Genomic DNA, 14069 nt, shown 5'->3' on the forward strand with positions numbered 1-14069 from the left:
AAAAGAAGATGATGATGCAGAAGTAGGGACCTCTGTCACCCAGGCTGGAGTACAGTGGGGCGATCATAGCTTACCGCAGCCTTGACCTTCCGGGCTCAAGTGATTCTCCTGCCTCAGCCTCCCAAGCGGCTGGGACTATAGGTACATACCACCATGACCAACTAATTTTTAAATTTTTTGTCGAGACAAGGTTCATTGCCCTGAACCAGGGCAACGAAGTACAGATATAGGTGAGAGAGAAGGCTGATAAGAGAAGAATATAGGCCGGGTGTGGCGGCTCACTCCTTTAATTCCAGCACTTTGGGAGGCTGAGGCGGGCAGATAACCTGGGATCAGGCATTTAAGACCAGCCTGGGCAATATGGCGAAACCTAAAAATACTACACTGGCAATACAAAAATTAGCCAAGTGTAATGGCACATGCCTGTAGTCCCAGCTACTCGGGAGGCTGAGGCAGGAGAATCGCTTGAAACGGGGAGGTGGAGGTTACAGTGAGCCGAGATCACACCACTGCACTCTATCCTGGGCAACACAGCAAGACTCTGTCTCAGAAAAAAAAAAAAGAGAGAGAGAGGAATATGGTGGGTAGAATCAGCAGGACTTAGTAATCAAATGGAAGGAAGGGCAGGGGACTTGAGGTTGACTTGCTGGACTCTGGCTCAGCATACACATTGAGTGACGATGGCATGACCTGAAATGAGGAGTATGTGTGGAAGAGCAGGTTAGGGATAAAAGATGAAAAGTTCTGCTTTATGCAAATTGGGTGTGAGCTGAGCACAGTGGTGCATGCTTGTAGTTCTAGCTACTCAGGAGGCTGAGGCAGGAGGATTGCTTGAGCCCAGGTGTTTCAGGCTATAATGCAGTAAGATTGGCCTGTTAATAGCCACTGCACCCCAGCCTAGGCATCATAGTGAGCCTCCTATCTCTAAATTAAAAAAAAAAAAAAAAAAAAGTGGATGTGAAGGGTCTGGTGAAATAAGGATGTCTGGTGGGAAGTTGAGGAGTGACCTACGCTACCTCTAAAGGTAGGAGACACCAGTGTAATGGCTCAGATGACTCCAGCAAATGCAGAGAGTGAAAATACATCTGAGGATGTGATGTGGGGCAGTAGCATATGAGGGATAGAGGAGGAAGGGCTGTACACATATTTGGGAAGAAATAAGGGAGGAAAACTGTAAGAATGTATGATTATGGAAGCCAAGGAAGCAGTAAGTTTTAAACATACTGGGGAGTGATCAGCAGTTTCAAATACTACAGAGAAGATCAAGTGTAAAAGCTGAAAAATGTCTGGAGAACACAGCAATTAGGTCATTGATAATCCTTGAAAAGTCAGTTTTGGGGGAAGTAATAAAAGAGAAAGCCTTATTGTAGTTGGTTAAAGAATTAATATTTACTAAGTGGGTGCTTGGTACTCATGTGCTTGTTTTAAAAATATAATGGTTTAAAACATACAGAATACTTCCTTAAAAATATATATTATATATATATATTTGTGTTTTTTGTAGAGACAGGGTTTTACCATGTTGGCCAGGCTGGTCTTGAATTCGTGACTGCAAGTGATCTACCTGCCTTAGCCTCCCAAGGTGCTGGGATTATAGGCATGAGCCACTGCGCCTGGCCAAAAAATTTATATTTATTTATATGTATATTTTGTAGAGAAAGTCTTGCTATGTTGCCCAGGCTGGTCTTGAACTCCTGACCTCAAGTGATCCTCCCTCCTCGGCCTCCCAAAGTGCCGGGATTACAGGCGCGAGACACCATACCTAGCAAGAATAATTCTGTGTGTTGTTTAGAAATGCATACAAGTTAAGAGACAAAGTAATTAATGGAATAAGTACTAAATACAAGAATAACATACTTCTGCTTGGGGGAAGGAGGATGATGTATTTGGAAAGACGACAGTGGGATCTGAAACTATTGGTAACATCTGCTTTATTTTTAAGCTAAAGGTGATGAGTACATTATTATTATAGTATTTATAATTTACATTATTACCTTTCTGAACATCTGAAAGATTTTAGAAGTAATGTTTAAAAAGAGAGAACGGAGCAAAAAAACCAAACCAAAACAGAAAATCCATGAAAGAAATGAGGGGAATATTCATGAATGAAACTACTCTTTGTTATCATTTATAGTTTTCAGAACCAGAGAGTCCCTGTCAAAATTCGTATTGTGTCCATTGGAAACAGAACCTGAAATCTGAGTATTTCTGACTCTAACCTTTAAAGAACTTTTAGTAGGCTTAGAAAATTGGTTGTCTTTAAAAACCAGCTTCATGAGCTGGGTGGGCGTGGTGGTGTGCGCCTGTAGTCCCAGCTACTTGAGATGCTGAGGCAAGAGAATTGCTTGAGCCCGGGAGTTCCAGGCTGCAGTGAGCTGTGCACTGCGTTTTAGCCTGAGTGACAGAGCGAGACCTTGTCTCTAAACAGACAAATGAAATTGGCTCTGTCATTTTTGGACTGCATAATTTCAGACACATTACTTAACCTTTCTTGGGTCTCAGTTTTCTTGTTTGTAAAATGGGAATATTAGTACTTACCCTATAGTGTCATGATGACATGTAAATGCTTAGTTCTTAGGTTATGATAATTTAAAAAGACAATTCATATAAATCTCTTTCTTCGGTTGATAAATAATCGTATATACTTGGCCGGGTACAGTGGCTTACCTTTGTAATCCCACACTTTGGGAGGTCAGGGTGGGTGGATTACTTGAGGCCAGGAGTTTAAGACCATCCTGGCCCACATGGCAAAACCCTGTTTCTACTAAAAATACAAATATTAGCTGAGCATGGTGGTGGATGCCTGTTGTCCCAGTTGCTCTGGAGGCTGAGGCAGGTGAATCGCTTGAATCAGAAGGCGGAGGTTGCAGTGAGCCAAGAATGCACTAGTGCACTCCAGCCTGGGTGACACAGCAAGACTGTCTCAAAAAGAAAAATAAGGGCTGGGCGCGGTGGCTCACGCCTATAATCCCAGCACTTTGGGAGGCCCAGGCAGGCAGATCACGAGGTCGGGAGATCGAGACCATCCTGGCTAAAACGATGAAACTCCGTCTCTACTAAAAATACAAAAAATTAGCCGGGCGTGGTGGCAGGCACCTGTAGTCGCAGCTACTCAGGAGGCTGAGGCAGGAGAATCGCTTGAACCGGGGAGGCAGAGGTTGCAGTGAGCCGAGATCCTGCCGCTGCACTCCAGCCTGGGCAACAGAGCGAGACTCCATCGCAAAAAAATAAAAAGAAAAAGAAAAACAAGAATAATTGTATATACTTTCGATGTGCAATATGGTGATTTTATACATTTACATTGTGCAGTGACTAAATCAAGCTAATTAACATAACTATCACCTCACTTATCTTTTTTTCTGGTGAGAACATTTAAAACCTACTCTTTTAGCAATTTTTTTATTTTTTTGAGACAGAGTCTTGCTCTGTCTTCCAAACTGGAGTGCAGTGGTGCGATTTTGGCTCACTACAACATCCACCTCCCAGGTTCGTGTGATTCTTGTGCCTCGGCCTCCTGAGTAGCTGGGATTACAGACGCGCACCACCATGCCTGGCTAATATTTTGTATTTTTAGTAGAGACTGGGTTTCGCCATGTTGCTCAAGCTGGTCTTGAACTCCTGAGCTCAGGAAATCCACCTGCCTCGGCCTCCCAAAATGCAAGCATTACAGGTGTGAGCCACCACGCCTGGCTCTTTTAGCAATTTTAAAATATACATTATTACTAACTACAGTCGTCACAGACCTCTGAAACTCATTCTTCCTTCTAACTGAAGCTTTGCAGCCTTGGAACAACATCTCTGTATCCCCTAGCCCCTTCCCCTGGGCTCTAGTTATCAACATTCTACTCTACTTTTTTTTTTTTTTTTTTGAGATGGAGTCTTGCTCTGTTGTGCAGTAGCACGATCTCTGCTCACTGCAACCTCCGCCTTTCAGGTTCAAGTAATTCTACCTCAGCCTCCCAAGTAGCTGGGATTACAGGCACCCACTACCATGCCCGGCTAAGTTTTGTATTTTTAGTAGAGACGGGGTTTCACCATATTGACCAGGCTGGTCTCAAACTCCTGACCTCAAATAATCCTCTTGCCTCAACCTCCCAAAGTGCTGGGATTGCAGGCGTGAGCCGCCATGCCCAGCCTATACTCTCTACTTTTATGAGTTTTACTATTTTAAGATTTCACATGTGAGATCATATAGTATTTTTTTTATTGTGTCTGACTTATCTCACTTAGCGTAATGTCCTTCAGGTTTATCTATGTTGTTGTTGCAAATGACAGATTTTCCCTCTTTTTTTTTTTTTAAATAAGGTCTTACCATGTTGCCCAGGCTGGACTCGAACTCCTGGGCTCAAATGGTTGTCCTGCCTCGGCCTCCTGAGCAGGCTGGCACTACACCCAGCTTCTAGACTGAACAATATTTTATTGTGCAAATATACCACATTTTATTTATTCACTTATCTGTTGATGGATATTTAGATTCCATATCTTAGCTCATATAAAGCTCTTAGTAAGTGTAGTGCTTGACACGTTTTGTAAGGACTCAACAGAAATGGTTCCTATACTTGCTAATAATCTGGTTCACCTCTCAGATATCTGAATGTTACTTTCTTTAAATCTTATTCCTGGAGCGCATGAGGATTCCCCTTTTTCGTAGTAGTTTATTTCACTCAGCTTTCTCTGAGAATAAGCCATCCGCAGGTATTATTGTAGTTCACATTGCTTGATGTGGCATATTTATATTACAGCTTGTTTACAAGGTCAAGTCAAATCATATATTGGAGAAACTGGCATTGAGTTCTGTGGATGCCAGTGAACAGACTGAATGGCAACAACTTGTAGATGATGCTAAGGAAAATCTACATAAAATCCAGGTATGTTTTTCTTGTCACATACTAGAGTATTTAGACTGATGTGTTGATCAACGTTAGGTTGCCTTACTGTGTCTGGCATTTGTGAAACAGGATGATGAATTTGTGGTGAATTACTGCCTGAAGGCTCAGTGGATAACCTATGAAACGACTCAAGAGATGCTGAATTATGCCAAAACCAGGGTAGGTTCGTTTTTTTGTATTTTGGTTTTTGTGGGTGGGGGAGAATTTGTTTTAATCTCTCATAATCCTGCCTCAAATATATTTTTTTCTCCTATCCTCTGTGTGTATTATTAATAAAAAAGTTTTTATAACAGCTTAATGGAGATAATTCACATCCTATACAATTCACCCATTTAAAGTATACAGTTCAGTGGTTTTTAATATATTCCTTGAGTTGTGCAAGCATCATTAATGTCAATTTTAGAACTTTAAAATCTCCCCTAAAAGAATCTTTAGGGTCGGATGTGGTGGCTCACACCTTAATCCCAGCAATTTGTGAGGCTGAGGTGGGTGGATCACCTGAGGTCAGGAGCTCAAAACCACCCTGGCCAACATGGTGAAACTCCATCTCTACTAAAAATATAAAAATTAGTTGGGCGTGGTGGCACATGCCTGTAGTTCCAGCTACTAGGGAGGCTGAGGCACGAGAATTGCTGGAATCCGGGAGGTGGAGGCTGCGGTGAGCTGAATTTGCGCCACTGCTCTCCAGCCTGGGTGACAGAGCGAGACTTTGTCTCAAAAAATAAAATTAAGGCTGTGCGCGGTGGCTCAATCGTGTAATCCCAGCACTTTGGGAGGCCAAGTTGGGTGGATCACCTGAGGTCAGGAGTTCAAGACCAGCCTGGCCAACATGGTAAGACCTCATGTTGTCTCTACTAAAAATACAAAAATTAGCTGGGTGTGGTGGTGCACGCCTGTAGTCCCAGCCGCTTGGGCTTGGGATGCTGAGGCAGGAGAATTGCTTGAACCTGGGGGGCAGAGGTTGCAGTGAGCTGAGATCAGCTACTGCACTTCAGCCTGGCGACAGAGACTCCGTCTCAACAGAAAAAGAAAAAAAATTAAAAGATAAAATTTGTAAATGTCTGGGTGAGGTGGCTTATGCCTGTAATCCCAGTACTTAGGGAGGCAGAGGTGAGTGGGTCACTTGAGGTCAGGAGTTCAAGACCAGCCTGGCCAACATGGGGAAACCCCATCTCTACTAAAAATATAAAAATGAGTTGGGTCTGGTGGTACAGTCCTGTAGTTCCAGCTGCTTGGCAGGCTGAGGCAGGAGAATTGCTTGAACCTGAGAGGCAGAGGTTGTGGTGAGCCAAAACTGTGCCACTGCAGCCTGGGTGACAGAGTGAGACTCTATCAAAAAACAAAACAAAATCAAACCTCTATGCCATTAATAGTCATTCCCCATTTCCCCCAGTCTCCCAGCTTCAGGAAACCACTAATTTACCTCCTGTCTCTCTAGATTTGCCTATTCCGAACGGTTCAAATAAATGGAGTCATATATGTCTCCTTCATGTCTGTCTTCTTTCACTTAGCATAATATTTTCAGGGTTTGGGCTGGACGCGTTGTTTCATGCCTGTAATTCCAGCACTTTGGGAGGCCGAGGTGGACAGATCACGAGGTCAGGAGATCGAGACCATCATGACCAACATGGTGAAACCCAGTCTCTACTAAAATACAAAAAATACAAAAAATTATCTGGGCGTGGTGGCGCATGCCTGTAGTCCCAGGAGACTGAGGGAAGGGAATCGCTTCAACCCAGGAGGTAGAGGTTGCTTTGAGCCGAGATCGTGCTTCCAGCCTGGTGACAGAGCAAGGCTGTGTCCCCCCAAAAAATAAAAATAAAAATAAATATTTTCAGAGTTCATCCATGCTGTACCACGTCAGTGCTATATTTTTTTTTATTGCCAAATAATATTCTATTTTATGGATATACCACGTTTTGTTTCTCTGTTTACCAGTTGATGGACATTTGGGTTGTTTATACTTTTTTCCCCCAATTTTGTTTTTATTTTGTTAAAAAAATACATAACATGAAATTTACCATCTTAACCTTTTTTTAAAAAAATGTATTTTGTTTTATTTTTGAGAGGGAGTCTAGCACTGTCGCCCAGGCTGGAGTGCAGTGGTACGATCTCGGCTCACTGCAACCTCCACCTCCTGGGTTCAAGTGATTCTGCTGCCTCAGCCTTCCAAGTAGCTGAGATTACAGGTGTCCGCCACCACACCTGGCTAATTTTTGTATTTTAGTAGAGACGGAGTTTCACCATGTTGGTCAGTCTGGTCTTGAGCTCCTGACCTCAAATGATCTGCCTGTTTTGGCCTCCCAAAGTGCTGCAATTATAGGCATGAGCCACTGCACCCGGCCTATCTTGAGCATTTTTAAATTTAGTGGTATTAAATACATTCATAATCACATGCAGCCATCATCCATCTCCCCAACTCATTTCAACGTTATGAAACTGAAACTCTGCCCATTAAACACTGACTTCCCATTTCTCTGTCTCCCCAGCCCCTGGCAAACCATCTGCTGTCTATGTATATAATTTTGACTGCTAAGTACCTTATATTAAATGGAATTATACAGTACTTGTCTTTTGTGACTGGCTTATTTCACTTAGCGTAATCTCTTCCAGGTTCATTCATGTTGTTGCAAATGACAGACTTTCTTTCTTGTTTGTTTATCCATGGTCCCTGACTCTGACCCTAACCCTGACTTCTTTAGTTATTTCCACATTTTTGCTGCTGTGAATAATGCTGCTATGAATATGGTTGTACAGATGTCTATTTGAGTCCCTCTTTCAGTTCTTTTGAGCATATACCCAGAAGTGTAAATGTTGGGTCATATGCTAATTCTCTTTTTTTGAGACAGAGTCTCACTCTGTCTCCCAGGCTAGAGTGCAATGGCGTGATCTTGGCTCAGTGCAACCTCTGCCTGCCCCCCGAGCTCAAGTGATTATCTCACTTCAGCCTCCCAGGTAGCTGAGATTACAGACATGTGCCTCCACACCCAGCTAATTTTTGTATTTTTAGTAGAGATGGGGTTTTACCATGTTGGCCAGGCTAGTCTTGAACTCCTGACCTCAAGTGATCCGCCTGCCTCAGCCTCCCAAAATGCTGGGATTACAGGCGTGAGCCACCACACTGGGCCCTAATTCTCTTTAATTTTTTAAGGAACTACTGTATTTTCCATGGTGACTGTGCCGTTTCACATTTCCAGCAACAGTGCATAAGTGTTCCAATTTCTCCACATCTTTGCTAACACTTTGTTTTTGAGACAAGGTCTTGCTTTCACCCAGGCTGGAGTGCAATTGTAATGCATTGCAGACTCAAACTCCTTGGTTCAAGCAATCCTCCTGCCTCAGACTCTCAAAGTGTTGGGATTGGGGCCAGCGCAGTGGCTGTAATCCCTGTACTAATGTATGTAAGGTGGGAGGGTATGCTTTGATACTGTTTGTATATATTAGTCTATGCCAAAGAAATAATTTTTTAAAAAATGGATTCTTGGCTGGGTGCAGTGGCTCATGCCTATAATCCCAGCACTTTGGGAGGCCCACGCGAGCGGATCACTTGAGGTCAGGAGTTCAAGAGCAGCCTGGCCAGTATGATGAAACCCCATCTCTACTAAAAATACAAAAGAAAAATTAGCCGGACCTGGTAGTGCGTGGTTGTAATCCCAGCTACTTGGAAGGCTAAGGCAGGAGAATTGCTTGAACCCAGGAGGTGGAGGTTGCAGTGAGCAGAGATTGTGCCACTGCACTCCAACCTGGGTGACAGAGCAAGACCCTGTCTCAAAAAAAAATAATAATAATAATAAAAAGGGATTCTTTTTCTGTTATAGACCTTTTTTAACATGCAATTTTTGCAGTTGCAAATAATGCCATTTTTGCAATGACCTACGAGTATTGTTGCTATTTATTTATTTATTTATTTTTATTATTATTTTTTTGAAACAGAGTCTCATTCTGTACCCCAAACTGGAGTGCAGTGGTACGATCTCGACTCACAGCAACCTCAGCCTCCTGGGCTCAAGGGATTCTTGTGCCTCAGCCTCCTTAGTAGCTGGGACTACAGGTGTGCTCAACGATGCCTCGCTAATTTTTTGTATTTTAGTAGAAACGGGGTTTCACCATGTTGCCCAGGGTCGTCCCAAACTCCTAAGCTCAAGCAGTCTGCCCACCTCAGCGTTCCAAAGTGCTGGGATTACAGGTGTGAGCCACTGCCTCCAGCCAAATGCATTATTTTTTAAAACATGTCAGTTCTTTATAGTTTACTATTCATTTCACACTTAAATACAATTTATTTTTTTAAATATTTTGTTATTTCACAGAAAATCCATCATTTAGGAACTAGCCAAATAGTAGATATTCTTCTAACGGTATTTCTTATTATTCTTACTTAGCTTTTGAAGAAAGAGGATAAAACTGCTCTCATTTATTCCTATGGCTTGCAAGAGGTAATTACATTAGATTTCCAGGTTAATATGTGGGTGAATATACCTTTATGTTTTCCATTCAAAATAAACCCATATTTTATCAAGAGCAAGTTATTTCAATACCTTAGTTTTCTTAACTGCAAAATGGTAATATTAATAGGTACTTACTTTATAAAGTCATTTTGAGATCAAAATTCCTGTAAACTGTTGTGCATAGTACCTGGTACCTGCTAAATATTCAAATGAAGATAAGCTGTGATGATGATTATGATGGTGCCAAAATACATGTGTGTGTGCATGTGAGCATATAAATATTTAAATTCTTAGTTCAAAGTAAGTATTGTAATCTAGCTGGATTTTACCATAAGAACTTAGAAATCAGTGAGAAAATGGATTTTAAAGTGTTCCTACAATTATTGTATATGTGCCTTTATAATTGGATGTAATTGGAAATGTTTTTCTTATCCCATGTTTTGTGTGTGTGTGTGTGTGTGTGTGTGTGTGTGTGTGTGAAATAAAGGCAGTCCTATGGGAATTGACTTGTGATACGAGATAAATGTGAATGTGTATAGACGTGAAATGTAATGATTAATTGTTAATGTTTTTTAATTTCAATATTGTTGCATATAAATTCAGATTATTAAATTATTTCTTCTTCAGGTTCTAAGAGCTCATGCAAAATTGACTACTTTTTATGGAGCATTTGGACCAGAAAAATTCAGGTGTGTACATTTTCTGTTAAAATTTTTTTGGCCAGGCATGGTGTCTCATGCCTGTAATCCCAGCACTTTGGGAGGCCGAGGCAGGCGGATCATCCAAGGTCAGGAGTTCGAGACCAGCCTGGCCAACACGGCAAAACCTCATCTCTACTAAAAATACAAAAGTTGGCCGGGCATGGTGGCGTTCATCTGTAATCTCAGCTACTAGAGAGGCTGAGACAGGAGAGTCGCTTGAACCCGGAAGGTGGAGGTTGCAGTGAGCCAAGATCGTGCCACTGCACTCCAGCCTGGGGGACAGAGCAAGACTCGGTCTCAAAAAAAAAAAAAAACTTTTTTTTTTTTTAAAGATTATAAGTTACATAGAAATTTGGAATGTCATAACAGGTATAGCATTCTTCTTGCTGAATTTGTGTTTCTATGGGGGCTGTTGAGTGATAGAAAATGTTATCTTTTTAGCAACAAAAACTGGCTGAACATCCTTGTTGTCATTTCTTCTTTTTTGAGACAGGGTCTCACTCTGTCACCCAGGTTCAAGTATGGTGGTGCAATCATAGCTCACTGCAGCCTCAACTTCTTAGGCTCAGTAAAAATCTAACTATCCTGGATAAATTTGGTTCCTTGTCTGCAAAGAAGTAAACTCTCTTAAAACCATTTCTAAGTTTCAATGTTCTAAGGTTATATAGATTTATATTGGTTCTGTAGCTGACATTACTATTTAGCAGTAATAATTATGTCCTGTATGACACAAAACATTGTTTATATCGCAAGGCATTATGGAAACCTTTCATGTACAACAGGTACTCCAAGATACCCGCTAACCCGCAGCTCCCAGGTCATTCTCTGTGGGCTCAAGCAGCCACTCCAAGGCAGCCACAATTTTTTTTTTTCCTAATAGTAAATTCACCCATGAATTGTGTTCATTAGGCCACCCTAGCAGTGAGAATGGCAGATCTTCATATATGTAAGTCCATCTTTTCTATCCTATTGATTAATAGCCATAAAAATTGGATTTACTTGTGTTTTACTTACTGAAAATGTCACCTCTTTAGAATGATCTGTCTCTTCTTGTGAGGCCAGTCCTGCCCATATGATGACTCTTTCCGCAGTTTTCTCAGCTTCAGCAGGAGGCAAAGACTTCAACAGAAGACAGGCTTCACCCTATAAACAGGGTTTGAAAGGAAGAAAAAACAGCTGGTATTTGCAAAGGACAGTGTGGCCTTACCTCTTTCTTTTCTATTTAAAGGCGAAAATACATCATTTGGAAAAACATTATGGTTCAATGTTTTTTGTATTTTTTTTTTTTTTTTTGAGACAGAGTCTCGCTCTGTCGCCCAGGCTGAAGTGCAGTGGCGTGATCTCAGCTCACTGCAAGCTCCGCCTCCTGGGTTCACGTCATTCTCCTGCCTCAGCCTCCTGAGTAACTGGGACTACAGGCGTCTGCCACCATGCCCAGCTAATTTTTTGTATTTTTAGTAGAGACAGGGTTTCACCTTGTTAGCCAGGATGGTCTCGATCTCCTGACCTCGTGATCCGCCCGTCTCGGCCTCCCAAAGTGCTGGGATTACAGGCATGAGCCCCTGCGCCCGGCCTTTGTATTTTTTTTGAAATACAGCCTCGCTCTATCGCCAAGGCTGGAGTTCAGCAATGCTATCTTGGGTCACTGCAACCTTCACCTCTCGATTTCAAGCATTTCTTGTCCTCAGTCTCCCAAGTAACTGGGATTATAGGCGCCTGCCACCACGCCCGGCTAATTTTTGTGTTTTTAGTAGAGACGGTGTTTCACCATGTTAGCCAGGCTGGCCTCAAACTCTGACCTCAGGTGATCTATCCACCTCAGCCTCCCGAAGTGCTGGGATTACAGGTGTGAACCACTGCACCTGGCCTTGTGGTTCAATGTTTTAATAATCTGAAAATCCATTTCTGATGATAGCAAACAATAAAATAAATTTAAAATATAAGTAATGAAGATTTGTTTAATTCTCAGTTGTTGCTATGATTATAGAATCGTATAAAAATAATGACATTTAAAAACACAATAAAAGAGAACCCACACCCCATTCTAGAATTAAAGGGTCCTAGAAGGTATAAAACAGAGTCTGCCCCAGGTGCAGTGGCCTGTAATCCCAACACTTTGGGATGCCAAGGATACCTGGCTGGGATCCTCTCTGATGATCCTCCTACCTCAGCCTCCCAAGTAGCTTGGGACTACAGATGTGCACCACCACATCTGGCTAATATTTTTAATTATTTTTTTAGAAATGCAGTCTCTCTGTGTTATCCACTCTGGTCTTGAACTCCTAGGCTCAAACGATCTGCCTGCCTCAGCCTGCCAAAGTGCTGGGATTACAGGTGTGAGGTACCACGCCCAGTGGTCATTTCTTTAACACAAATATTTTAACCTTTGATCATAGATTCTTACCATATCTTCTAATTGCTCATTTCCCTTCATTGTTAATTTATTCTGATAAATAGATTTAAAGTAAGTATATCTCTAATTTTAAGTAGTGATATTTTGGTGCACATGGAAGTACATCTATGGATTCAATTTCCGGAGGTGCAGTTGCTAAGGCAAAAGGTTATTCATCCAAACTTGGCTTCCAAAGCACCTATTCCAATAGAATGAGAAGGGGAGGGCCCATTTTCTCACTCATTCACCAACAGTATGTTATAGAACTTTTTTTTTTGCCAATCTGATATATGCACAAAAATTTAAAAAATATTACCACATTGCTTTGATTTCCATTCTTAATTTTGGTTGAAATACTTACTTTCTCAAGGTGAAAAGCCTTTTTTTTTTCTCCTTACATCCTTGGTCCCTCTTTCTCTTGAGTTGTGTGTGTGTGTTTTTTTTTTTTAAACTGAGACCTATTTCTATGGTTTTATTATTTTTTTAGAGACAGAGCCCATGTTGCCCAGCCTAGTCTCAAATTCCTGGGCTCAAGTGATCCTCCTGCCTCAGCCTCCCAAAGCGCTGGCATTACTGCCATGAGCCACCACGCCTGGACCGAGTTGTTCTTTTCAAAATTGATTTTAAAGTTCTTTGTGGGTATTTCAAATTGTCCTCTAATTTGGCATTTTTTCTTGACTTTGTTATTGATATTTTTTTACAAAAAATTTAGAAGTTTGTATTTTTGTGTCTGTTGGGAAAGATATTACCCACCCCAAGATTCAAAATAAATTCTTGGCCAGGTACAGTGGCTTAAACCTGTAGTCCTAGCACTTTGGGAGGCTGAGGTAGGCGGATTGCTTCCCAGGAGTTCAAGACCAGCTTGGGCAACATAGTGAAACCCTGTCTCTACATAAAATACTAAAATTTGCCAGGCAACGTGTCCAGGTGCTTGTAGTCCTGGCTACTAAGGAGGCTGAGGTGGGAGGATCACCTGAGCCTGGGAGGTTGAGGCTGCGGTAAGCTGTGATTGTGCCACTGCACTCCAGCCTGGGTGACAGTGAAACCTGCCTCAATAAATAAATAAACAAAATCTCTTGTAATTTTTCATTTTTAGAGTTTCTTTTTACATTTAAATCTTTTTTTTTTTTTTTTTTTTTTGAGACAGAGTCTAGCTCTGTTACTCAGACTGGAGTGTGGAGTGCAGTGGTGCAGTCTTGACTCACTGCAACCTCTGCCTCCCGGGTTCAATCAATTCTTCTGCCTCAGCCTCCTAAGTAGCTGGAATTACAGGTGACCGCCACCATGCCCGGCTATTTTTTGTATTTTTAGTAGAGACAGGGTTTTACCATGTTGACCAGGTTGGTCTTGAACTTCTGACCTCAAGTGGTCCACCCGCCTTGGCCTCCCAAAGTGCTGGGATTACAGGCATGAGCTATCACGACCGGTTGATTTTTAAAAATTTTTAACCAGCTACCTTACTGAATTTCTTTATTATGCATAGTAATATTTCATTTGATCTTGTTTTTTCCAGGTATATAATTTTATATTCAAATAATGAAATTTTATCTTATCAGTTCTGATTATCTTTTTTCCTTGTCAAATTCATTATAGAACACTTATTTATTTAAAAAATAGACCGGGCATGGTGGCTCATGCCTGT

At 41.6% G+C, this 14069-nt stretch overlaps 1 protein-coding gene across 2 annotated transcripts in view; it reads left to right on the forward strand.

Annotated features, from left to right (window-relative positions):
- Positions 1–14069, forward strand: part of KNTC1 (kinetochore associated 1) — a 99621-nt gene that overhangs the window by 24646 nt on the left and 60906 nt on the right. For both annotated transcript variants that reach the window (XM_005572506.4, XM_065525270.2), the window contains exons 17-20: positions 4743–4868; positions 4959–5048; positions 9269–9322; positions 9962–10023. In XM_005572506.4, coding sequence (XP_005572563.3) covers positions 4743–4868; positions 4959–5048; positions 9269–9322; positions 9962–10023 — 332 coding nt within the window. The remainder of the gene's footprint in view (positions 1–4742; positions 4869–4958; positions 5049–9268; positions 9323–9961; positions 10024–14069) is intronic.

Source organism: Macaca fascicularis, chromosome 11 (genome assembly GCF_037993035.2).
Source record: "Macaca fascicularis isolate 582-1 chromosome 11, T2T-MFA8v1.1".
Classification (NCBI taxonomy): Eukaryota; Metazoa; Chordata; class Mammalia; order Primates; family Cercopithecidae; genus Macaca; species Macaca fascicularis.